This window comes from Sceloporus occidentalis, unplaced genomic scaffold (assembly GCF_023333645.1).
Source record: "Sceloporus occidentalis isolate IW3139 unplaced genomic scaffold, rSceOcc1.0.p SCAF_3, whole genome shotgun sequence".
Taxonomy (NCBI): Eukaryota; Metazoa; Chordata; class Lepidosauria; order Squamata; family Phrynosomatidae; genus Sceloporus; species Sceloporus occidentalis.
In genome coordinates this window covers 110,741,445-110,769,434 of record NW_028316983.1, presented here as the reverse complement: position 1 = coordinate 110,769,434, position 27,990 = coordinate 110,741,445, and the positions used below count along the sequence as shown (strand labels likewise).

The window sequence follows — 27,990 nt, the reverse complement described above, 5'->3', positions numbered from 1 at the left end:
GCTATAGAAATCCAGAAACCCAACTGGGTACATTGATGCAAATTCCCAAAATTCAACAGGGAATGGAACATATTTAAACCAGTCTTAGAATGGTTGTTGCTTAGTTTCAGGTGCACCTCATATAGTCTGAATGGATCTGATGATGGCCCATGACAGAAATCAAAATATGCCATTGCTCAACAGCAGAAAATCCATCCATTATTAAGGAATGACACACTGTATCCAGTGAATACAGGGACTCAGAGGTAATTCACATGGAAAGCCAATTTCACTTTAAAGCTGAATGCATTTTAATTGCAGTTAAGAGAGAAAATGTAAGCTTAAAAGTGCCTTTGGCAAATGCGTGACTTGAGAACAAGAGTGAGCAGCTGCAGTGGGTCTAGGGGCAGTTTTGCTCTGGGAATGAAGAGACTGCTCAGTTTCAAACCTTCTATTCATCAGTTTTCTTCAAAATGAGAGAATTATGCAAAACAAGAAGGAAAAGGAACAAAATATTCTTGTTATAGAGCTATGCATATTAAAGATACCAATCACTCCATTCTTTTCCTCTAAGTCCCAAATTCCCCATCCCCAGCCAGTCAGCATTCAATGTCCACATAATCATAAAATCTTAGAGTTGGAAGGTACCACAAGAGTGATCTAGTCCACTCTCTTGTCATGCAGGGATACACAGTCAAAGCAGCCCTGAAAGATGATCATCCAACATTAAGCATGCCTCAGTGTCATGCTTGGTCTTTACTGGTCTCTATTTTGGAAAAAGAGATTCACTGAGGTTTTCTTTAAAGTTTTCTGAACTTATGTAAACATTGGAACCCCCCCCCCCTTCTAAGTCTGCTGAAACTTCCTTTTTATATGTTATTCCTACTCTTTTGTGCTAATGCATAGAGAAGGGAAATAACTCTTAGTACCATATAAGATATCTGCACATGCTGAGAAAAAGAAATAAACATACTTCCATAAAGCTGTTTTTCAACCATTATTTTGATGAACCAAACTTTTTTTTAAAAGAAACCACTGCTGTTACTTAGAACATTTCCCCTTCCCTTGTGGAAGAAAAAAGAAGGGGGGGTAATTCAGCCAGGGTCCTTGAAACACTAATGAAGACTGCTAATTTAGGGTGAACAGCATCAGTATGGATTTTTGATCAAACAGCTGTTAATTTTGCAAAGGAAGTAACTAAATCCGAAGGCTACAAGATATGGCTGTGTGAAGTAGATAACGATAAGAAGCAAGCAGATGGATCTGAGCAAACAGTCTAAAAAAGCTCCAATTTCAGTTCAGTGAGGTGGGAACAGAATAATTTACATTTTCCCAATGAAATGGCTGGGATTTAATTATGCTAGAAAATGTGCTGCTCAGTGAAAACCAGAGAAAGATGGCCAAGCTTCTTTTGAAATGTATTATGTGACTTTCCCCACTCAGATGTGGATGTCAATTTCAGCTTTTGCTATGCAAGCATGATGAAAGCTTGAATACAGAGAGCTTTCAACACACACACACTCATGCATATCCTACCCTTCCCTGAATTTCAAGATGCATTCAAAATGTAATCATACCGGTTGTAGTTATCACTAAGACAGGTCTGGGAAACCATGGCTTCCAGTATAATTTCAAAAAACTCCTGCAAGTACCATAATCATTTCAGACTTAACATCAAGGTGAAGAAAAGGGAGAGGGAACGAGGCAGTGAACAAAGGAAGAGAGGGAAGTGAGTGTCAAAGAAGATTTCCATACCTGGCTCAAACATGGCTCAAACATCCCTGAAACATCCTTAAAAGGTGGAGGAAGCTCACGTGTATGGAAACCAGGTGCGCTTCCTCAATTGTCATGGAAACGCCGCTCCCTCTAGCAGGGATGTAGCCAGGATTTTGGGAAGGGGGGGGGTCCAGGCTAAGTGCCACCATTATAATAGGACTTGGGTGCGGCGGCGCAGCAGCATGCACCATTCATTTTATCTAACTGAAGGGACACCCCCCCCCTTGGTTACGTCCCTGCCTCTAGCATCCCTGAACTGTCTCAAGGGAAGTGGATTTCCTATGAATGCAAGGTTTGCGTTCATAGGAAATCTGCTCCCCTGGAATGATTCAGGGATGCTAAGGAGGGAGCAACATTTCCATGACAATTGAGGAAGCGCGCCTGGCTTCCATACACTGTTAAGAATGTTTCAGGGGCATTTGAGCCACGTTTGAGCCAGATATGGAAATCTTCTATAAGAAAAAGGTGTCACCCTATGCATTTTTATGTGGCTCAAACCTCACTTATCATGAACTAAGGTCTCAACCACTACCAGTAGGCAAACCCCAACAGCTTTCACAGCATACAATAAGAGTTCCATACCCCTTCCCTGTTTTTCATTCTTTCTGTGAACTGCCTTGGGCCCCTTTCTGGGAGAGTGGTGGTATAAGAAATCAATAAATAAATGCATAAATGAATCCAGTTCGACAAAGTTGTTATGTAAAGCTTGAGAGTTGCATAGTTCTTTCCAGATTTACAGACTCAAAGAAGCAGTCACATGATAGCTACTTCATCTCCCAAACTCTAAATCAGTAGTGGTGATCTGTGGAAGGTTAGGAAGCTGCATTACTTCTTCAGGGGTATTTCGAAGGCCACAGACCAACTACTCCCATCACACACACACAGACACACGCACTATAAAAATGTCTCCAAACACCCCTGAGGGGACGTGGAGCATTTTCACCATGTTTTAGCCCACTCGGATCTAAAAAGGGTTTTTAAATAACAGGTTGTGAGCAGCAGCCACTGTCTTTTCACTTCCTCTTTATCCCACCCCAGCTTTAAAGCAACCATGTCCTAGGGCCTGATTTCAAACAAAGAGAAACATGCCAGCACCTCAGGAAAATGTGTGTGTAGCATACGTAAAATCATACAGTAGCATACGTAAAAAAAAATTGTGAAATTGCCTGCTGTAACATGTGACATGGATGTTGTACACATTGTTGTGGCTTTAGCATAACCATTCCCAACACATATATGTCTTTTCTTCTTTTTTTAAGAAATAGGAAAATAGGACCTGGAGAACAGAAAAAGAGGCAACCACAATTAAACTAGTTTATGGATGCTTGGTGTACTGGCTAAATGAGTGGCACAGTGCTTCCATGTCTAGGAAAAGCAAAAGCTCCCCATAGATCTTTCACTTTGTACTACTTTGGTCATGATTCCAAGAACCAGTTCCTGGCTGTCCCTTTGATCTCTTCATAAAAAAAATTGCCATCAGCTGTGGAAAGACCATCTTTCCAAGCCAAGATAGTACATTGTCTCAAGCATTCTAAGAAATCCATAAAGTACAAGGTTAAATTCAGAAGACAGCAGCTGAGTCAAACAAGCAACAAAACATTACAGATAAAAAGAACAGTCGGATTCCTTCTCTCATATCTAAACTACCAAAATAAAAGTAATGACTTCTGGACACAAGCACTCCTCCTTTTTTCTTTCTTTCATTTTTCTTTATGAAAAGCACAAACACATTGCTTATATTTTTTGGAGAAAAGAAAAAAAACTGACAAAACTCTTAACAGCTGAGTATAACATGAAAGTATAACATGAAAGTAATAGACAATCACTCAAAAAAAGAGACTATGAGTGGATATATATCTAAGGGCAAAGTCTCTCTTTCAGCCTCTTGTCAAATCCTTTATGTATCTTTGGTGAGGTTTGAAAACAACTTGGGGAGTGAGAGCATGACAAGTTCCCTTAGAGGCATATCACATAGCCATAAAGGTCATAATAGCCTAATGCAGTTAAGCTAGCATGGTATTTAAAGGTTGCTCCCCTCATGATGTGAGTCTGGAAAGGGCAAAATGGAAACAGCAGGTGGAGAGACCTTCATTCAGCATGGGATTGGTGTAGACTAACAACAATGACTTTAGGCAGTCAAATCATGCTCATTCTGACCTCTCCTTATTTCATAGGACCATCTTGTGATTTCTTTACATCCCTTACAACTACATCCATATAAGAAATAGATCTCAAGTTACAACAGACATACCTGTTGAGCAGGTAAAAGAAGGTTCATTGACAAAGCTGGTGAGTTCTAGTACAGAGTGTGTAGAATCTGTATTTATATGTGTGAAACACAATAAGCATCTGGAGGCATTCAGGGCAAGGACAAGATGTACACTGATATAATGAGCAGTGAGCAAATTGGGAAATAGCCCCTGTGTCCTTCATATGCTAAAGTGTAAAATATAAAGCACACCCTGGAGCAGCTACATTAGCAAAGATTTATCTGATACTCAGTTCTCCAGTTCTCCAGCAAGGTTTTAAAAATATTGAAAATATACCTAGTTGCTAGAGAGAGAGAGAGAGAGAGAGAGAGAGAGAGAGAGAGAGAGAGAATGGTGTGGGAAAACGTTAGTGGATTTTTGAGGCTGGAATTCTGTTGGAAGCATATACAAGCAGAACTGCAGCTGAATGCAAAAATAGTTAGTTGCCTAGACCTCCTAGCAAATCAGGTGTCCTGTGTTGCCATTTGCGGATCCAGCCAAGTTGATCTCATGGACCATTTTTACTCTGCTATGGGCTTCTCTCACTCCCACCCTCATGGTGATTGAACAGGAATAAGTTAATTGGGGACTCCATTAACATCCCTCTGGCCTTCTGATTCTGTCTTTCTGATTCCTGCAATTATCTATAATCTTGGATGAATGCCATTTTCTCCTTACCACTACAGCTCAGGTAATTTTTAAGTGATCATAGAATTACAGAGTTATAGAGTTAGAAGCGACCTCAAGGGCCATCAAATCCAACCACCTGCCATACACAATCAAAGCACCCCAAACAGATGTCCATCCAGTCTCTTAGAGTCTAAGAAGGAGACTCTACCACACTCCACAGGAGTGTGTTCCATTGTTAAACAGCTCTTACTTTCAGGAAGTTGTTCTGAATGTTCAGGTGGAATCTCCATTCCTGTGGTTTACATCCATTGCTCCATCTCCTGGTTTCTGGAGTAGCACAAAACAAGTTTGCTCCATCCTGAAGATGATGCCAAGATGTATTTTGACAAGTATTCAGTCCTTTATTTTGAAGTCTCCAATTCCATGTGGAGAATATTCCCTCTGTTCCTCTGTTCTTGTAAGGCTGACTTCTATCTCTGCCCCAAGAACAGAACATTTGCAGGGATTGGGGCCTCATCAAAAGGCTTTGACCCATACCCCTTGCACCCCTACTCCTGAAAATATCACCTCTTTCTGGCACATTCCCATGGACATTGCTCCCCATGCCATTTTTGGTCCAAGAGAGGTGTTTTAAAAGAACACAGAGAGACAGGATGAAGGCCTCTGTCCCCTGTGCCTAAGATGGCCCATGGAAGGTGGGGAAATATGATGATATTGACCTCAAACTTCCCAGGTGTATGGGACCATTTTGTGGGGAATAGGTTTTTAAAAAAAATAAAAATAAAATAATGATTTGGGGTGGCGGAGAAGGTGGCTGGGGCCTCAAAAATAGCTAGTGAGTACACTTTACCTAATTTTGCCTTTAACACTTTCTTATCCTGCAAAACTTTCACTTTCCATCCCCCTCCCTTCATCTTTATTAAGAAAACGTGTTCATGCAACCTAATAATGTTTGATATTTGTACTCAATTTTAGCATCCATGGGATGCCAGTGCCTTCCAATATCATCCAGCCTACCAAGCAATTCCCTTAATCTCACCTCTTCTTAAAGCCTCTGCATATTGCCCTATCTCTTTTCCTGTTTCTGAACTTGTCTGTTTAGTTGTTCCCACCTTTACCAGGCTACAGGTGTGAATAAAAATATTGAATTACACAACTGTAAAAGTCATTCTCAAAAGGCATAGGTCAGGAAATCCCCATAAAGAGCTATAATTCACAGTCCCAAATCTCTTGCGGCATCACAGAAATCACAAGGATTCCAAATGCAGCAGCAGGGACTACAGTCAGATTCTTAATAGGATCTGCCCCAAATGAATCCCACCTGAGATGACATGTAAGGTGTGTAGAACCACTTCCATAGAAACTTCACCAGCATGTGTGGGACTTTATCTAACAAACAAACATGAGATGGATTTGCTCCATCACTATTCATAATAACAAATGAGTATAATCCATTCAATTCACCACTCCCATGGAAATGTCACAGGTATGTGTAGGTCCTTGCAAAGGTGCATTGTTGCACCTGATCCACCCAAGAGGAGCATTATAGAGTGACAGAACAAACATCAACATAATGAGCTATGTTAAAATATCATACCTGCATCTTCGAACTCGCTATTGTAAGCATTCCAGGTCTCACTTATGCGAAGCAGGTTCTCTTCCATAGCTTGAATATCCATATATGGACAGTTGCATTCTGGAAATCTGGGGCCACAGTGACACCAACAGTCGTTGTCCTTGCAGATAAATTCTCCTTCTGAATTGCAGGCAATGTAGCTCAGAGCTGCTTGCACAAACCGCTCTTGCAAATATTCAGGCAGGATAAGCTGAAGACCTTAATGAAAGGGGAAGAAGAAGGGAGGAGAAAGAAACTGTGTTACTAAGTATGATGGTGATCTCAAAACAATTATTACAATCTTCACTAAAATTAACATGTAAATGAAACAATTTGTCAATTTTTTTTCTTATTTCTTACTAGACCACTTTTGTCATGCCAGTTTTCATTATTTGTAACATACTGATAACCTGACAAAAGAAAAGAAGAAATAGTGTTTTTCCATTTGCTTATGTAAAGGAGATTTTTACATGCCAAAGATCACCAGAGAAGGGTAATGTGTAAGGCTGATATTGAACAAACAAACAAAAGATGTGTTAGTAACTAATAAGTGTTCTGGATCGATTCATGGTTTATATGAAATGTTAAACCTGTGCTCTGGCATAATGGAGACATGGTAAATGTCCCTCAAGTGACATTACACTATGTCTTTCCTCTTACCCCTAGAGGTCTTGACAGATTATGTCATTTTTTAATGGAGTTTATCCATAAAAATAGGGATAGGGACAGGATCGCTTCCCCATCTTTTCTCATGAAAGCATGCTGTTCCTATTATTCAGGTTCTTCTGTTAATACAAAATAATAGCAAATGACAGCAAAATGACACTTTACTGATGTCTGAAAGCACTTTTCAGCCTGCTTTCATGTGAAAGTGGTTCATGGAATCACTTTCACTAGTGAATAACAGGCTCAGCGCACTTTGCATGTGAAAGTGATTCATGTGCTCACTTTCACTAGTGTTTCCCAGCTGGGTCAAGTACAGGTTATGTATGGAAGTCCTTCCCATGATCATGTGGGAAGTATGGGACAAGGATGGAACAATGACATCCAGTCCCTCATGTAATGAACTCCCATGTGTGGCTATAGGAACATAGCTAAATGCTTCTATCTTGCTCCATCACTTATTAAATGGTCATGGGCAGGGACTCCTGCAGCTAAAATGTGGGGTTAGAGGGCAGTATTGATCACTATGTGAGGTTGGTAGAGAATTCTAGTCTCTGCAAACATCTAAAAAGAGACTTACAATGAGATATGTGGATTTAACAGCACTGTAAGTCACTAACAGGATGTCAAGCATAAACTGATTGTATTCTCTTTTGTAAAGAGATGTTTTAATGCAAACTCCCTTAATAATCCAAGAGAGAATCACTGCTGACAACAGCATAATGAAAATCATGATTCAATCACAACTCCATCCACTTTTGTATCATTAGAATCACAATGATGTCTTGGAAAAACAGTCTCTTATTACAAAAAGAATCTGACTTATGCAAAGACCCTTTTGTTATCCAAGAGCTCTTCTTCCACACAGATAAACTCTTAAGGTAAAGGAGGTGGAGGCCTCCTCACAATTAATAATGGCATGGGAAATGCTTCCCATATTCCCAGTCTCCTGAAGTGATTCCACAGTGAGGAATAACTGTGAAATCATGAGGATCAAAATGAGGATGAAGGTACTGAAACTCTCCACTGGGAATCCTGCTTTCCAGTGTGATGTTGATACTTTTGGTGAGACCCATATGACTGGTGCCAACACATATTTGTTTCACACACATATGCCTAAGTGGTATAGGATCATATGACAAGGAAGCAGTCTGCATATTGTTGGTTGTGAATGTTGGTCTGTGAATGGGAGTCAATGCCAGATAATGAAATGAGTAAAAGAATTATGTGAAAACCACAAAATATAGTCATGGCCGGCATCTTTAGTTTTTTTTTGTAGGTTTTTCAGGCTATGTGTCCATGTTCTAGAAGAATTTATTCCTGATGTTTCACCAGCATCTGTGGCTGGCATCTTCAGAGAATGTTCTTCACAGATGCTGGCGAAACATCAGGAATAAACTCTTCTAGAACATAGCCACATAGCCCGAAAAACCCACAAAAATTAGTTAAGGACTTATTTTGTGTAAAATTTTCACAATTGTTTTGGAACAGAAAACATTTCTCTGCAAAAATATTACTTTCAGGGAGGGGGGTGCTGTATCTTGCACATAAAATGCTGTTTCCTGTGGGGGAGAGGAAAAAAAATAATTCATGTCCAAATATTACTCAAAATCACTCACCAACTGAAAAGATTCTCTCCAGCCTATAATTTGTCATGTCTGGGTTCCCTGACACTCAAGAATCACTTTAGAAGATACTTCTCTACTTAATCCAGAGGGAGAAAATATCAGATTTGGGTTCCATGCTTACTTATTTTACTCTAAAGACAATGTGCATAGAGCATGTAAACACCATGTATTGATAAAAGCTCTACTAAAAGTTTGGGAAGGATGGAAAAGCAGACTCAGTAATCAAATTTTACAATGCTGCTCTCCGCATGAAGCCTTCTTTAATAGAGAAGCTATTCCCCCCCAAAAATGGCTTAGATACTCTGATTTAACTAGAGTCCAGCAAGGGGTTTTGGTGTTTAATACTCAAGAAGAATTGAACCAATCAGGGAGCAACTGCCATTGGTACTTATTTAGGCAACTAAAAGAGAGATGGGAGTGTGACATGGCAGAGGTGGGGATTGCGAAAGAAAAAACAACTTGGGAAGAACTATTGAGCAAAGGGAATAGGAAGGTAATTGCGAAATTTTACGAGTTGATCCTTTCTTGGAATAATGAAGATGAGCTGATTAAACATAGCATGATTAAATGGGCCCAAAATGTGGGCCATAACATTTTGTATAAGAACTGGGAATTCATCTGGAACAGGGGGTTGAAATATACCATTAATCAGGACCTGAAAGAAAATGTATTCAAAATGGTTTACAGATGGCATCTTTCTCCCCATAAGATTTCTTTGATCTACAAGAAAGCTAGTCCTATATGTTGGAAATGTCAAAAAACCACAGGAACTTACTACCACATGTGGTGGACCTGTGAGATTGCAAAAAAGTATTGGATTTGTATATATGAAATAATTACAAAAGAGTTAAAAATTCTAATTCCTTTCTCCCCAGAAGTGTGCCTCTTAGGGATGTTTGAAGATACTGCACCTGAGAAACACCGAAGATTGCTATTTTACCTATTTACGTGTGCAAGAATTGTCTTTGCTAGATTCTGGAAACAGAACTCCGCTCCTTCAATAGAGAAATGGTTAATGAAAACCTTCGAAATGGCGGAATTGGACAGAATAACTTCCTGGACCAAAGGCAAAAATGAAGAACAAGTAATAGAACAATGGCTACCATTCAATGCTTATATTAAGAAAAGGTTGAAAAATATTTTGTTAGCCTGATTTAAAACCATGTACCATTGAAGGATGGGATGAAATAAGCATCTTTATGCCCCACTTGCTCTTCTAACAGAAGACATGTCTCTTGGGATGTTGATCACTGTAATAGAAATGAAGCTCTTTGCTTTCCCTTTACTGCTTACCTTAATACAGAATCCATTGAAACAAAAAGGTTTTGTAAAAAAATAGGAATTTTACCGTAAATATAAAGGAGTAAGCTATTTGTACAAAAAGTATTTGGAAAATCACTTAGATTATTCATACTATAAAAGATAGAGAGGAGTTCGTATAGAAACAGCCTATTTAAATAAAATCATAACTAGAATACAATGAGACATCCCAAAAAGAGATCGAAAAACGCAAAAATATCTCCCTTTTTAAAATTAACTTTTGGAATGTCTCATGCATGTTATCTTTGTTTGGAGAATAGGGTTTAAGAAGGAAATGGAAATAAGACACAACACAGGAATTTAACACTGGAAGATGAAGTCATCTGAGCAATAGGAAGTACATTTATGTTCAATGTCATTTTAGTTTATGTTAAAGAATTGTCACTGTGAAATATGTTTGTTTGTATTTAATGTTGTATTTTTTTTTCTTTTTTGTTGTTTTGTTCTCGCCTTCTTTTGTGTACGGTCTTTTAGGTTTTTCCTTGTTTTCCCTCTTTCTATGGTCTTCTTCTGTTTGACCATGGAAATTATTTGTATGTCACTTTTGAAAATGAAAATAATTTTTTTTAAAAAAAATCACTTTTTCAACTAGTTTTTAAAAATGTTCAAATATTATTTCCCTTACTATTTTAAAATGGGCCATGTGGTGACTGAAATAGTTGAGTCTGGATTTCTGGGCTTTTCATGAGTATATTGTGTGGACTTTAAAAAAACAAACACAAAACAACCTTGATCCCAGTGGTCTATAAATAAGTTATAAACAGCAATGCAGGGAGACCTATTTCAGAAAGATAGCCAATAAAACAAGAGGTAATTGATTGAAACAATGGAATGGTCTATATTAGCAGGTGTCATTTTGCCTCCTCATCACATTGAGATCTTTAGAATAAGTGCCTTAAATGAAACCCAGACAATTTATGAACCAGTCTCATCCCAGTGCCTGTTTTTTCAGCCACTTTACTTTCATTTAGGTATGTCCATTACCTCCCTTCTCACTGAGAATCTAGAGATCAGACATGCCAAATCAGCAGACTGTCATGTTTCTAGTCCTTAACTCCTATGACTACTCAAACTCTATGGCAGCCCTTTCACCTGGAATTCCTCAAATGCTTAACAATCTTATTCAGGCATGAGATACTCTCCTGCCAGGATGCCATCACTTCCAAATTCAACTGTGCTATTCTGTGTTTGAATGGTTTGTTGTGGTCTTTGTACAGCCACTAATGTGGAAACCTAGCATATTTGAGAGAAGACTCAGCTACAAACTTTTTAAATGATGTCTCTTTGTGAAACAGTATTCAGTTATGAGTTCAGAAGGCTCTACCTGGATGAAATAAATGGATGAAGGACCAGAAATTTTTGATTTTCAACAAATAAACTTCTGAATGTCCACTTATGGATGATTCAAATTTCTGGCCTAATCAGATGTTTGAAGGTTTGGGGGATGGTGGGGTTAACATCTCTCTTGAATATTGTGGCACAATATTCATATATGAAGGAAGAGAATATTTGGGGAGGAAGGAGGGAAGGAATAATGAGGATGCCTGCAGTAAAACAAAGTTACCTTGGTGTTTCTTATCAACTTTTTTCTTGTTTTGAAAGCCCCCCCCCCCATTTTTGGGGAGGTGTTGTGATATGATACAAGAAAGTTAGTGAGCAGTTAAGTAGTGTAACTCTTTCTGTGTATTTCCAAAATAGAGCCCAGGATATCCCTGGAAGTGAAGAATGCGATGTTTCCATAGAAAAATGGGTGGACTATAACTGTCATCTATTTCTCTCACTTAAAAGTCAAATTCTCACCGACATCCCCAAATCCCTTGATTATACAGAAAGGTCTGAAAACTGTGGTGTGAAAATCTTTTGTCTGTCTTACACTAAGATTAGTCTTGTAAGAAAAATCTGTTGATTCAAGAGAGAGATAATCCACATATTTTTGTTCCCTTTAATGGTATGTGCCCACTACATAGCTCTTCAAATACATAAAGGTCAGGAATCATATTGGCTGTGGCAGTACATTGAATTACAATGTTATCTCTGTGTGTGCCTGTGCCTTCAAGTCACCTGTCAATTTATGACAACCCCATAATTTCATAGGGCTTTCTAAGGCAAAGAATATTGAGAGATGGGTTTTACCAGTTCCTTCCTCTGAAATATAGATACAGTATTGGCTAGTATTCTCCCATCCAAGTAATAACCAGGGCTGGCCTTACTTAGCTTCCAAGTGCAGTTGGGATCTGGTGCCTGTACGAAGCTGGTCCCATTTAATCCATGGGCATCATGTATTTTCTTAGGTACACAGTCTGAACAGCCCAGATGGCTGCCTAGGAGAGGAAGATTTAAGCGTGACTCAGCACGGCCGTTTAGGCGCTGCACACGACTGAGGTCATCATGGTGCATGCCATCTGTACAGGCACATGCCAAGATGGCGCCCGGGGCACACAGTAGGGTTTCTGAGCATGTAAACACTCAGTCCCCGCACCATCCTAATTTGGGCCCAGGCCGGCACAAAGTGCTGGTCTGTCCAGGCCCAAAGTTGATGGGAGAAAAGAGATGCACTTTCATAAAGGAAAAGGAACATAATGGTTTCTTTACAAAAGCAGACACTTTTTTCTGTAGTCAACCTTTTACTGGTGAATGTTATATTCTTTAGTGACATGTTTTGATATTGCAACTTTTTATGGATTTTTTTTTAAAAAAATATCTTTTTTAATCTTGTTGTGAGATGTGTAGAATTCCAGTTTTGGCTGAAAGTTGGAATATGTAACAAATAAATAACATATTTAAACAACTTTACATGAGAGGCAATAACTGTCATACAGCTTTTGAATAAAAGCTCAATACAGGGATGCACATCTTAATGAATGTTATTTTTAAAGGAAGCAAGGAGCAATTATAATATTTTTTTTTCTTCTGCTGTGAATTTTAAAAAAGAAAATATTAAAAGATTATACAAAAAATAGAACAGTAAATGGTGGCTAAAACCCTACTAAATCTTACAATTATAAAATAAACTTTCAAAAGCACCACATATATATAGTCCTATACACTTTAAATTGTTTGAAATAGATTGGACCATAGTGACCATTGGCAAGTTGGAGGGTGGAGAATTATAAAATTTGTGTTAACAAAATCAATAAAGGGAAGCCATTTTTCATAGAAGGGTTCCTGGTTTTGTTGTATTAAGTTACATTTCATTTTATCCAATAGCTTCTCCATTAGCCATTGGTCCCAGACTCTTTTTCACCAGTTATGTAGGGACACAAGTCCTGTCCTCCAAGATTTGGCTACTTCAAGCTGAGCTTCTGTCAAAAGAAAAGTAATTAGCATTCTGTGTCTTAAAAATGTATTGCCCTTAGTGTAAATTGAAAGTAACAAGAGAGCTGGACAGAAGCTCTCTGATTTTTTGTTTAGTAATTAAAGCAATCTGATCAAGCACTTCATGCCAAAAGAAATTGATTTTGGGGCAATCGATCCACATATGGTTATATGTTCCTGGAACTGAGCATCCTCGCCCCATCAGGGTGACATGGACTTTATCATCCATGATGATCTAATAGGGATCATGTACCATTTGTGGATAAGCTTTAAAAAAACTCTTTCTGGTCAGGGTTGATCTTAATTTCAATGATGCAGATGACCAGATAGCAGCCCATTCAGATTTAGATATTAATATATTCAATTCACTTTCCCAGCTTAGCACTACGAATGTCTTGATATGTATCATTCAAGATATATTGGTATATACGAGAAACTGAACATTTTCACCAAGGCAATTCTTGCTAGCATAGAAGGATCTAGATGCTTCCAGCCTCTTAGCTTTGTAGTAATCCAACTAGTAACATTTTTGTAGTTTCGTAATATAAACTGGTTCATATCTTTAGTCAAGTATACATCTAGATATATAAAGCCTGTTGCATATTTAATAGAGATATTAAAACACAGACATTTTGATTTTGTATAATTGATTTGCAGGCCTGCAAAATAATTAAAGGAGCCTAAGGCAGGTTACAGACCGCCCTCTATTTTGAAACCTATTCACAATTTGGGACTTATTTTGAGCAAAATTTGTATATGGTTGCTTTTCACAGAGAATAGCATTTTCTAGGCAGGAAACAATATATTTACATATGGTTGCAAATATGCTGTTTTTGTGCAAATTAACAATGCACAATTTTTTGTGTAAATGTATTCCCAATTACAATATTTTCTGCATAAAAAAACAGCTATTTCTGTGCAGAAAATATTGACACCTACACATAAAATTCTGCATAAAATAGCCAATGCATTTGTAAGTATGTGCAGTATAAGTCCTGAATTGTAAAGATTGTGATCTGTCCAGGAGTCTTCTTGTTAGGGTTACTTGACACTTGTACAACTTGGGTTTTTCATCCATTTTGCAAGTGTTTTTCAATTTTCTTTCCATCCCTGGTTCCATGTTCCTTTGGAAATGCATTCAGATTTTTTGTATATACATTTGGATTGAGATCACATGGGCATATAAACACAGTGTCTACAAATAAACTTAATCTCATACATATTATGCAGACACACATCCTAGACTTTAGGAGAGCGGATTTCAGTAAACTTAGAGAAGTATTGAGGGCGATTCCATGGTCAGAAATACTAAAAGATAAAGGAGTTCAGGACGGATGGGACTTTCTCAAAAGGGAGATACTGAAGGCACAATTTCAAACAGTTTCAGTGAGAAAGAAAAACGGGAGGTGTCTCAAGAAACCAGGATGGATGACTAAGGAACTTTCAACCGAGCTAAGTTTGAAACGGAACATGTATAAGAAATGGAAAAAGGGGGAAATCACAAAAAAGGAATTCAAAGAAATAGCAGGCATGTGTAGGGGTAAAGTCAGAAAAGCTAAAGTGCAGAATGAACTCAGGCTTGCTAGAGAGGTTAAGAACAATAAAAAGGGCTTTTTTGGATATGTCCGCAACAAGAGGAAGAAGAAGGAAACGGTAGGGCCACTGCGTGGAGAAGATGGCAAAATGCTAACAGGAGATAGAGAAAAGGCAGAATTACTCAACACCTTCTTTGCCTCAGTCTTCTCAGAAAAGGCAAAGGGTGCTCAACCTGAGGATAATGGAGCAGAGGACAGAATAGGGGAATTTCAGCACAGAATAAGTAAAGAGATAGTAGAGGAACACCTTGTTAATCTAAATGAATTTAAGTCTCCAAGACCAGATGAACTCCATCCAAGGGTATTAAAAGAACTGGCAAAAGTAATATCAGAGCCATTGGCAATCATATTTGAAAATTCCTGGAGAACAGGAGAAGTCCCAGCAGATTGGAGGAGGGCAAACGTTGTCCCCATCTTCAAAAAGGGGAAAAAAGAGGATCCCAACAATTATCGTCCAGTTAGTCTGACATCAGTTCTAGGAAAGATTCTGGAGCAGATCATTAAACAGAGAGTCTGTGAACATCTAGAAGGCAATGCCATAATCACAAAAAGTCAACATGGGTTTCAGAGAAACAAGTCATGCCAGACAAATCTAATCTCTTTCTTTGATAAAATTACCAGCTTGGTAGATGAAGGGAATGCTGTGGATATAGTATATCTTGATTTCAGTAAGGCCTTTGACAAGGTTTCCCATGACATTCTTGCAAACAAGCTTGTAAAATGTGGGCTAGACAAAGGAACTGTTAAATGGATCTGTAATTGGTTGACCGGCCGAACCCAAAGGGTGCTCAACAATGGCTCCTTTTCATCCTGGAGAGAAGTGACCAGTGGGGTCCCACAGGGCTCTGTCCTGGGCCCAGTGCTATTCAACATCTTTATCAATGACCTGGATGACAGAATTGGGAGCATACTTATCAAATTTGCAGATGACACCAAATTAGGGGGAATAGCTAATACCCCAGAGGACAGGATCAAGATTCAAAATGACCTGAATAGACTTGAAAGCTGGGCCAAAGCTAACAAAATGAAATTCAACACAGAGAAATGTAAGGTATTGCACTTAGGGCGGAAAAATAAAATGCACAGATATAGGATGGGTGACACCTGGCTGAATGAAACTACGTGTGAAAGGGATCTAGGAGTCCAAGTAGACCACAAGTTGAACATGAGTGAACAGTGTGATGCGGCAGCTAAAAAGGCCAATGCTATTTTAGGCTGCATCAATAGAAGTATAGTGTCTAGATCAAGAGAAGTAATAGTGCCACTGTATTCTGCTTTGGTCAGGCCCCACCTAGAATATTGTGTCCAGTTCTGGGCGCCACAATTCAGAAAGGACATTGAGAAACTGGAGCGTGTCCAAAGGAGGGCGACAAAAATGGTGAAGGGTCTGGAAACCATGCCCTATGAGGAACGACTTAGGGAGCTGGGGATGTTTAGCCTGGAGAAAAGAAGGTTAAGAGGTGATATGATAGCCCTGTTTAAATATTTGAAAGGATGTCATATTGAGGAGGGAGCAAGCTTGTTTTCTGCTGCTCCAGAGAACAGGACCCGGAACAATGGATGCAAGCTACAGGAAAAGAGATTCCACCTGAACATTAGGAGGAACTTCCTGACAGTAAGGGCTGTTCGACAGTGGAATGCACTTCCTCGGAAGGTGATAGAGTCTCCTTCCTTGGAGGTCTTTAAACAGAGGCTGGATGGCCATCTGTCAGGGATGCTTTGATTTGGATTTCCTGCATGGCAGGGGGTTGGACTGGATGGCCCTAGTGGTCTCTTCCAACTCTACGATTCTATGATTCTATGATTCTATGATTTTAGTTGCAGCAATACTGGGAAGACAGACTGTTCTACTTTCTTGATATTGGATGTGACACAGGTATATTCCAGTTCTTACTGCCTACGTTTACTCCCATTGTTGTCCCCTTACCTTGATCTATATAAGAGAATGGAGTGATAATTCCTATACATACCAGCAATTATTGACTTAAATATATATATAAAAAGAAGGAATCACAATTGATATTTTCATATAAAGGAGAAAGAGGAGAAGGGTGAAGGGGAGAAAGAGGACTGTTCACCTCATCTGCAAAACAACTACTCAAATGTATTATATGCACAGGTAAGAAGTCAGTACTCTATCACTTTTCTTACCCATAAAAGCTGGATTATAATACTTTTAATTTTTGCATAATAGTGACATATGTCTACAGTTTCCTAATCAAAGGAGTCTAGTGTGGGTATATAAGGAATCATTTTAATATGATTTTTATAGACATGGACATAATACAGAACAAGAAATGTCAGTCCTGTGCCATTTCCATCAGTTCCAACATAGTTCGCCTAAGAGAAACACCATGAAGTACATTGTTTCCAGGGTAAAATGATCAGACTTGCTTTGGTTTTGGGGGAGTCGGAAGCAATCTTCTACTTCTCCACTATCTCAGCTCCCTCCTCATTGTTCTTGTCTGTACACTTATCTCACTATTAAGTTTTTCACAAGCATTGAATATATTGGTAACGTTTTAATAATCTGGCACACCTGCTTGATAACAGACAACAGAAGAACAAAAGAAATGAGTTCATACCTCATTGGGGATCATTCACTGATGAATGCAAGGAACTCACACTGTTAAAATGAAAATATTCTAAAAGACTGAAAGCCATATGGCAATAGCTTATGAAAAACACAGTTGAAAACAACTTCCTTTGTACTTCTTTTTTTTTTCTTGTCAAGATACATAAACGTCATTGGCAATGTACACATACACTTAAAACTAATTTGGGGGAACATGAAAAGAAATTTTTGGGCTATGTGGAGCTGTTTATTCATCAAAGCAACAGTGCATATGAAAAGGTTTTAAAAGGCAGCTCTATGTGCTATGGTTTTGACTTTAGGAATCCAGCAGCATGTATCAAAACAGGTCTGTGATTGATGTAACAACCAATTTCCTAAGCATTTTACTGACAAATATTATGTCGAGCGCGAGGAGAGCCGCTTCCGAATGGCAAATAATTTCCATAAACACAGTGGAGATATGAGCCCCAATGAAAATGACAGGATCATCTATCAAACTGTTATATGCCCCAAAATATCAGGCTTGCAATGTGATATTCAAGATAGGCTGTCCTATTATGTGAGAAGCGAAGGGAGAATGTTGCATTTATCCGTCAATTCAGTAGAAAGACAATTCTCCCTGTCTGTCCCAAGAGCTAGAAAAATGTTCTTTCTCAGGCAGCCTACATTCTAAACCTGTAAAGACTTCAGCACCTGGACTGTCTTCATTTGGAGGAGTGCTGCTGCATTCAGGTGGAAGTGTTATACAAATGTTTTACAGAAACATCCCCAAGTGGAATTGAGCATTGCCCAAACTGCCAGAAAATTGAGTGTCTTTGTGTCACTCCTAGATCTGTTTTGACTTATGTTGCCTATTCATTAAAGCTGTCCAAAAACTAAACACAAAGACTGTCCTGTCCATGTATTACAGATATGTGGGCATTAACACTTACCCTGAGAAAGTTTACTAGATTTATTGAGCCAAATTATAGAGCTTCCTTGGGAGGTTATTGGCCCAATAGGAGACTAGGGGATCAAGCAGACCAGCAGCTTGGAGCAGCCTCTGGTCACTCCAGCACCAGTCACTCCCCCTTTGGTGCAGCACTGCACAACCAGACACTGCACACCCGAGGCTAGCTGCTGCCACAGTTCACTATAAACTGCTGCAAAAAAGTGCTTTTTTGCACTCCTTTTGCAGCAAGGTTTGGGCCAACTTAGGCAGCCACAGTGCTGTTTCGGCCTGATCCAGAAACATGTGTCAACTGAATGCTTATATATAACATTTGCTCAAGCTAATTACTCTTTTCTCAACCTAATCCACCTTGTTAACATAAAATGGGTTTGGGAATTAATGTTTTGAACTTCTTGAAAGGTGAATGAGATGAGACTGTAATAATATAAATTTAAAATATTGTATTCTGCAGACTGTTGAGAAAGAGTGAGTAGAAGTGCCGTATAGTTAATAAAAATAAATAAATATTTGTTTCTTAAGATCACAATCATATATAAAATAGCTTGAATCTATTACCTTGCAGACAGTGATCCAATAGTGTATTTCCAGCCCTTCCAACCCCCGTATGCTTCTCTACACTATCTGCATGCCTGCTCTGCAGGTCTTTTCAGCGCTACTGAGCTGATATTGAAAGCACACAAGTAAAAGAAAAGGGAACAGAAATCACTCTTCCCAGTTCAACTGATGGTCGGTGGTTCATCAGTAGAATGACTTTCAGAGAACTTTGGAGCAGCCATGTATAGGACTGAAGTGCACAAGACTTACATGTCATTTTGTTTACTCATATGTCCAAATAACCCCCTTGTCAAGCAGGGCTAACTCCTTTTTAAATGTGTTTAGGATTGTAGCCAAAGATTGTGTGTAGACTGACTACCAATGCTTGCTACCAATGTTGCTTTCAGATGTTGGGCAAGATGCTGGAATTTCATATTGAAGAGATAAGGAGGAGAGAATCAGGGACGACTAAATGTTGTACACCCCAATTGTGGAGATAATGACAATCTAGAAAAACATTGTTTCCTGGGGAACTGACCATAGTAAGAGGTGACAACCACAGTAAGAGTAAAATTCAATGAACAGGGAATAGCTAGAGTGAAAGCTTTGATTTTCGTGACATGTTAGCCTTCCCTAGGCCAAAGCTGAGGCTAGGAGATACTGTGATCCTTGAGAAATGCTGAACCTTTCTGCATAAAGTTTTTATCGGCATGGCTGTTTGTCAAACCAGATTTAAACTTCTTTCTTCAGACTGATTTCCTGGTGAGCATGTGTAGGTTTAGACACATTAAAATTCAAACCATTTTGAGAATAACATTAGTGGTAGAACTATTAGTGGCCCTTCTGTAAAGTAGTTGCCATCTTCATTGTAAAATTACAATTCTTACAGTAAAAACCCACTCACTGTGTAGGTTGGGAAGATCATATAGTGGGTCCAGCTTCCATGATGGGCTGCGTTAAATGAACTGGCCAAAATGAAGGACACAAACTACTGAGATTCTTATCTCGATATCTAGACTATTTCTAGCTCATGCAACATAGGAATCCATTCTATAGATTTAAACATTTGCTTTTTTTAACATGATATGGAAATCTCATCAACATCTACTTGTTTAAGGTTTGGAAAATACAACATTCAAACTGATCCTTGACATGTATTGTTCAGAGAGCAGTTTAAAGAAAATGACAAGTAGTCTTGCAAATGTCTTCCTACAAGAAATTAACAAAAAGAAGTCTACCCACGTACCTTGCAACTGAATCTTATTTTCCGGACTCTGTACCAGAACAGAACTGACAGAATCTAGGTTGTCATAGTTACTGCAGCCAAGAGGACCAGTCCGGGTTTCTGTTACCTAGTGAGCAAAGGAATGGAAAACCATTTGCTGTATTATACAGAACAGACTAAGTTTCCTTTACAAAACACCAGGCACAGCAGGCAGAATTTATTTTTTACAAGTGGCATGGCATTTTACCTGCAATCTTTAAACAAGTCCTTCATAGATAGTAGTATTTTGCTAAATCGAAGTAGCACTAAATGTTTGTGTCTAGATGAAAAAGAAAATACTCAGAAAATTCTCTGTTGCAAAATGGTGGCTGGGTTAATCTTCTATGAAACTATATTGTTACTTCCTTTTGTTGGATAAATGAAGTCAAACGCTAAAAAAAGAGGAATGTAGGGAGCACAGGCACAACTGATTGTTTTGTCCTGAAACATTAAAACATTAAATAACATCAAGCAACATTACAACTGGAGCAACAGTTGTACCCTGCAGTGTACCCAATTTATTAGTTATGATACCCAATTTATTGGCCTAATTTATTGGCTGCTTAACTGGAAGAGGGGTAATTTCAGTGCATAGTCTTAGTGAGGAGACTGAGTGAATTTGAAATGGAAAACACTGAGAAAATTAACAAAATCATATTCTAAAAAAATTGTTTCCAGTTCTGTTTTATAATATTGGGTGCCTCAGAATTTTGTATTCTCTTTTGAAAAGACCAAAGCAAAACATCCAGTGTTCACCATTTCAAATCCTCATATAATTTCAGTAGGAGAACTTGAACCATGTGCTTAATTTTTCTACTGAAATCAGAATTTCCAAAGTGTTTCTCATTGGGCTCCAATACAAGAGTAATATAAGTAATAATAAGTATCAGACTACTGAATTCACTGGATTAAATCCACATTAAAGGATCTATTCAGCCATTCCATACATATTATTATTATTATTGTTATTATCATTAAGCTTTATTTATATAGTGCTGTAAATTTACACTGCACTGTACATACAATCTTTTTAATTAGATGGTTTCCTGCCTTCAGGCTTACAATCTAAAAAGACACGACACAAAAGGAGAAAGGAATGGTGGTGGGGAAGGGATCAGGTCCAGCATTTCTTCTCTCCCTCTGAGGCCTGGACCATATGTACACTAAACACATGAAGAAGAAAATCATATGTAGTGGTGACTACTCTACTATTCCATGGATTAAAGTCAATAGAAACAATGAAAAAGGGTGAGGCTACTGCACTCTTCCTTGCTCCTCCATCACATGCATATGCTTTAAATTCAGTATGCGTGAATAGAATTTAGGTTCAGTCCCATCTTATTCATGCCTACTTAAAAATTCTTTCAGTTAAATCAGATTGAACCTAGGTGTATTTAGAATTAATTCCCACTGACTCAAGGGGAACAAATTACCAAATTTACCCCACTTTCCCAATGGGACTTACATTTAAGTAATGTAGCTAGAATTACCTTCACCTGTTGTATCTCTAGAGTCCTTTCACTGTATATGCCACCTGACCCTATCCACGTGTGGAAATGTTGTGGCGCATATTAACAGAAGAGAATATAAATTGTTTGCAAACAGCATGAAATAAGTACGTACTTCAGGAATCCCATGATCCACAAACTGGCAGCTGTAATCTGTGTTTTAAGATCACCAACAGCAAAGTAATGACACACATTTTTGTAGCCTAGTTTTGAATGAAATTTCCTCAGAGATGCCTTCTTAGTATGTGAATTTTGACAGTGTCATTTCAATCTAATGCAAAGTATCCTTCAATAAAGATCCAGAAGCAGGTTCCAAAAAAAACCCTCTTGCCAATTTTGAGTTGCAGCCTTGAAACTTGATTAACTGCTATGCTTGAGGATTTCTCAACATTAAGAGAAAAAAAACATGGGGGGATTACAAAGGACTGCTGTGGAAATGGTGATAAAATCACACTTTGAATTCCCTTACACTTACTGTATTTTAAAGAATGATTGCATGCTTATTTTGATGTAATCAAGAAAGGTGTAAAACATGCACAACTACAAAGCCTAAACCTCACTTGCAGTAATAGTTATAGGATCAACCACTCTGATGCCTTCTAGATATTTTGGACTACAGTTTGCATTAGCCAATGGTCAGGCATTATAGGTTATACAACATCTAAAGGGCACTAACATGCTGAGAAGCACAACATTAATAATTGGCTCCACTTTGGCCCTTCATCACTTATGACCCCAAGATGCTTCTTCTAGTCTTTAGTTGGCACACACTGTTCCATGGGACATCATGGAATTTCATTTTATGCCAACAATACTTTCTGTCTTTCTGACTGATAGAATAGTCGAGAAACTTGTAAAATGTTAATTTCTAATGAAGCATGGAATTCTGCTTTCATTACCATATTTTTCCTTAGGATGAAAATATTTTGGGTTCTCTTCATTTCTTATTTTCCTAACACATATTTGTTTCTGACCCAGCATTTACAACTCTTCAAATAGTCAAATAATCCACACAATTGCTTGTGCATTTCTGAGCACAGTGAGTGTGGATATCAATATATAATTGCACTTTAGTATGTTTATTAGCTCAACAGCACAAATTTAGTCACTTTGTGTTAAAATACAAATGGACTTTCCCCATCCCATGCTTAATAGCTCTACTATCTGTCTATTTTTGTAAAAGTTACATTTTTATTTTTGAGAATGTATTTGCTGAGTCATTTCTAATTTGGCAAATGCAATGGACCCTTGGTATCAACTGGTGTTTGGTTCCAGCACCATCCATGGATACCATAATCCGTGGATGCTCAAGTCACATTATATACAATGATGTGGTAAAGTGGTTCCCCATATATCTGTTGGTGTTCCTCAGGGCTCTGTTCTGGGTCCCCTTCTGTTTTCTCTCTACACACTGTCCTTAGGTAAACTCATTAGCTCTTTTGATTTTTCCTACCATCTGTATGCTGATGACACCCAGTTGTATCTTTCCACCCCCGACCTTTCTCCAAGGCTTGAACAGCAAGTTTCATCATGTCTCACAGCTGTCTTGCAGTGGATGCGCCATCGGCGTTTGAAGCTCAACATGTCTAAGACAGAGCTTCTTGTCTTTCCTCCTAAGTCCACCCTTCAACACTCCTTTTCTGTCTCTGTGGACAACATTTCTATTCAACCAGTCCAGCAAGCCCGCAGTCTTGGTTTTATCTTTGATTCTTCTCTTTCGTGTATCCCTCAGATCCAGACCACAGCTAAGGCGTGTAGATTCTTTTGTACAATAATGCTAAAATCCGACCTTATCTCTCCGCCTCTACTGCCAAGATCCTGGTCCATGCCCTAGTGGTCTCACGACTTGATTACTGTAACGTCCTTCTGGCAGGGCTTCCTCTCTCTCACCTCCGTCCTTTAATCTCTGTCCAGCATTCAGCTGCACGCATTATCACATCCGCCCACCGCTGTGACCATATCTCTCCTGCGTTGGCATCCCTTCACTTGCTCCCCCTCCCTTTCCATATTCAGTACAAGCTCCTGCTGTCGACATTTAAAGCCCCCCATGGGCTGGCCCCTACTTACTTACCAGACCTTATTTTTCTTCACCTTCCCACTCGGGCCCTCCGTTCTGGTAGTCAAGGTCTGCTGTCTTAGCCCAGGATTTCCTCTGCCCCATCCCAGATTCTCCCCTTTTCACTTGCTGCCCCTCACTCCTGGAACCTTCTTCCCCCACGAGCAAGAGCCATGACTTCTTTAACCAGCTTCAAAACAGAGTTGAAGACCATCCTGTTCAGAGAAGCGTTCCCAGGCATTGCATAATTGTCGCTTACTATTTGATGTTCTTTTGATGCCTGTTTTATCGAACCATTTCCTGTATTGCTATGTACTTTTTATGTATTAACCTACTTGCCCCACCACCTTTCCCTTCTCCTTTTATGTCATGTCTTTTTAGATTGTAAGCCTGAGGGCAGGGAACCGTCCAATTAAAAAGATTGTATGTACAGTGCTGTGCAAATTTACAGCGTTTTATAAATAAAGGTTAATAATAATAATAATAATAATAATAATAATATAAAATGGCAAAAACTAGGTTTGTGATTTGTCCTCCACTTTTTTTTTCCCTTTCTTTTTTTGGAATATTTTCAAGCTATGGATGTGAAGGGCCACATGTAATAGGGATTCAAACATGTCTTTCTATCCTAGCTAGTGCACTAAGTCATGGAAAAATGATTTCCACAGCCTTTGGATTATAAATTAAAATTCAAACATTGAATTATCAAAAAAAAAAAAAAAGAGGAGAAAGAAGGAAGGAAGGAAGGAAGGAAGGAAGGAAGGAAGGAAGGAAGGATTTCAGCCATTTGGCAAAAGAAACCCAGTATAATTTAACGACTTTCAAAATAAAATCATGATTTTAGATTGACAATGTTAAGGATGGTTATTTTAAACCAAAAGAGGTCTGGGCAGAAGCTACAGTTTGGAATATGTTTGAAGAAAGCATCAATAGAATTAAGCACAGTTTATTCTGGTTAATAAAAAGAACCATGGCTACCTGTGACAAAAAGAAAATTCTGATGCCCATGCCAAAGAAGGCAGGTTTTAGAAGGAACTGGGCATCAGGGATATTGACAGTGTCAAATATTTCAATTTGTAGCAATGAGTTAAAATATTATTTTAAGTATTACATCATTTAAAGACAACATTTTAAATATTTATAATAATGTTGCTTGTTACTCTGGAGATTATTGCACCACCAGTTTCTCAACGGGATAGAGGCAGGTTTTAATCATAACAGACAGATCTTTCCCCATTCTTGAAAAGCTGTGGGAGAAGCCCGGATTGGATATGGGCTACCTACTGCCTGGCTATGGCGCTGTCTGATAAGGTTACAACCTGTGTCTATCCTCTCAGGAATTGGCATTGCAATAATCTCCCTTGACATGTTGCAGGTCATTTACAGCATTTTAACACCCCCTCCATCTAAAATTAACTAACAACAAATGTATTGTTTTACATTTTTCTACAGGAATAGTTAATATCAATGGGATGACATCTTTCCTTTCAAATTAATACAAAAGAATTACCTTTAAAAGTAATATTGCCAAGTTCAACTGGTGAAAAGTGAAGTTCATAAGCCTCAGGTTCATCCATCCAGTATAAAATATACTTCAGTGTTAGATTCAAATGCAACCAGTGTCTAGGGTTCTTTGCATAACTTTTATAAACTGGTCTGCTTTTAAAGCTGCCCTCTAGCTTTGGTGACTTTATTGCCCTCAACTGTAGTAAATAAGAAACTGCAAATCCCACATCACAGCAAAACCCAATAGGAAATTGAATTGCCATTGGATTTGATCTATAACTTAATGTTTTAACAAAACAAAAATTCCTGGATTGATCCCTAAATATAATGGCAAAAATTAAATGAACATATGAACTGTTGTTTTTTTATATGTTTGCTGGATCAAACAAAAAAATCCATAAAGTCATCTCAGTTTCTAATAAAAATTAGCAAGCCAGTGGACTCTGGGGTAAGAGAGGCCATTACCACTATGTTTTTCAGCTTTGCAAATGTATTTCCCAGGCCACTACTGGAAATGGAATACTGAACTATCTAGAACTTTGGTCAGGACAATTGTTGTGCCCTCACCTTTTTTCCATACAAGAGTAATTTGCAAATTTAATGCAGCTTTACATGTAATGAACACATAATGTTGTATAATGAGGATTTATGTTATTATATTTATACTACCCATTCATTTTGATTATAGCTTGTAACTTCTGAAGTAACTAAATAAAGGGAGTGTGGTCATTAGCATAATCACTACCTGCACTGCTCTTGCATATTCATTTCCATCTTTCATTTAGATAGGCTATTGAGAGAATTGAATATAAGTGTTGACTGCCATTGATTTATTAGTTTCAATTTAAGAGTGAAAGAAACTGCCTCTGAACAAAGTTGGCTGTTTGGGAAAGAAAATTATGGAGAGGGCAAAAAGACACTAATTTACTTGACAGCCTTGGAGTGCTACTGCAAGTAAGTTCCCCCATACGTAAGCCTCACTGAAATTTAATAGAAGAATGTGCATATACTCCTGATGGTGCTACCCCCCCCCCCGAGGCAATAGGCAGGTGCACTGCAGGAAGCTACCACTCTTAACACCTTTAGAAAGTCTATCAAGACAGATCTCTTCCAGCAGGCCTTTCTGGACTGACCTTCCCATTAAACTAATGTAGATTGCCCTTCGTTGCCCAAATGTTATTGGAAGGCTTCTTCAGAAGTGGCTTTACTACCCCTTCTTTAAGGCAAGCTGGAAATTGGCCTTCCCTGAAAGATGCATTAATTATATGTTTTAAAAGCATAGTTGTTACTTCTCCACCCAGGACAGCCAGCCTGGAAGAGCAAGGATTGAGAGAGCAAATTGTCCTTTTCACACTTCCAAGGAGCTTGACCATGTCCTTGATCCAGTATAACATTGTACACGGAGTTGCTGGATACCTCTCCTATCTCTTCTGCAGTGATGCCAACATCCAAGTCAGCTCTTATCTGAGAGATTTTATCTGGCAAGTGGTGACTTCTGTCTCTTGGGCTTCAAATTCAATGGCCAGTGGTACTTTGATAATGCTATGCTCATGGTTTTCTCTGTGAGCTGTGCAGCCTGTAAGACCTTCTATTCCTTTCTGGAGTGGGAGGTGAAGGGCTGGGTCATGTCTCTTCTAGTGACACACTACCTAGATGACTTTCTTTTCATTGGAGAGCTCGAGGGTGAAGGTTATGCCAAGCTCCTAGACACCTTCCAAGCATTGGTGGCTCAGCTAGGGGTCCCACTAGGGGCCAAAAAGTCAGAAGGCCCCACCACTTCCTTAACCGACCTGGGGATCCAAATGGATTCAATGGCTGTTGTCTCTCACCTGCTCTAGGATAAGCTCCACTCTCTCCTCTTCACAATTCGGTCCACTCTTTTGACCAAAAAGGCCACACTCAGGAAGACACAGGCCCTGCACGGTGATTTCCCCAGGAAGGGCTTTTTGTGTCCAGTTTGCCATGGTGACAGCTGGAGTCAGGGCAGTCCACCACTGCATGTGCCTGACCAGGGGCATCAAGCAGGACCTCAATTGTGAGAGGAGTTCCTCAGGGATTACAACAGGGTGTCAGTGTGGCAGCACCCATGGGACTTGAAGGAAGGTTTTCAGGTCCACTCTGATGTGGGTGGAAGCCAAGGGTTTGCTGTTTTCTTCTGGGGCCACTGGTGTGCCAAGTGGTGGCCAGCCCAATGGGAGCAGGGGGATATCCTCAGGGACCTCAGTTTCCTAGAGTTCTTCCCCATTTTGGTGCCTATTTACATATGGAGGGACATTTTTGCCAACAAGTCAGTTTGTTTCTGGTGTGACAACCAAGGTTAAAATCAACCTCCACACCTCCAAGTTGGACCAGGTCATTTTCTTGGTTTGCCATTTTGTTATGCTGTGCCTCCACAACAACAACAACACGTTCACAGCCTGTTTTATTCCTGGCCTCAAGAACAAAATTGCTGATTCTCTTTCCTGTTTTCAGGAGGCCAGGTTCTGGTAGCTGGTGCCGAAGGCAGACCCCTTGCCCATGCCTTTCAAAGAGGAACTGTGAAAGCTTGGAAGCTTGCTGTGATGGCGGGTGTACTGGCTTCACTGGCCCTGTCCACCCTCAGAGCATACAAGAGGGTGGTATCCGAACTTTTCACTTTTTGGGGCTTTGGGGGCATCAGGGCACACTAGCCAGTCCAGCCCCACACCATCCTACAATTTCTGGTGTGGTTAAGGGAGTCCAGTATGCCCCCCACCACGTTGGTCACTTTGGCAGGAATTTCCTTCTTTTCCAAGGCTGGGGGGGTTCAGAGATCTGTGCACTTCTTTCTTAGTCAGGAGGGTCCT

At 39.1% G+C, this 27,990-nt stretch overlaps 1 protein-coding gene across 2 annotated transcripts in view; it reads right to left on the bottom strand.

The window, feature by feature from the left end:
* The window catches only part of BRINP3 (BMP/retinoic acid inducible neural specific 3), a 308,838-nt gene that overhangs the window by 73,089 nt on the left and 207,759 nt on the right, over positions 1 to 27,990 (bottom strand). For both annotated transcript variants that reach the window (XM_089515811.1, XM_089515810.1), the window contains exons 5-6: positions 20,078 to 20,183; positions 6,232 to 6,468 (exon numbers count right to left, since the gene is read on the bottom strand). In XM_089515811.1, the coding sequence (XP_089371937.1) occupies positions 6,232 to 6,468; positions 20,078 to 20,183 (343 nt within the window). The remainder of the gene's footprint in view (positions 1 to 6,231; positions 6,469 to 20,077; positions 20,184 to 27,990) is intronic.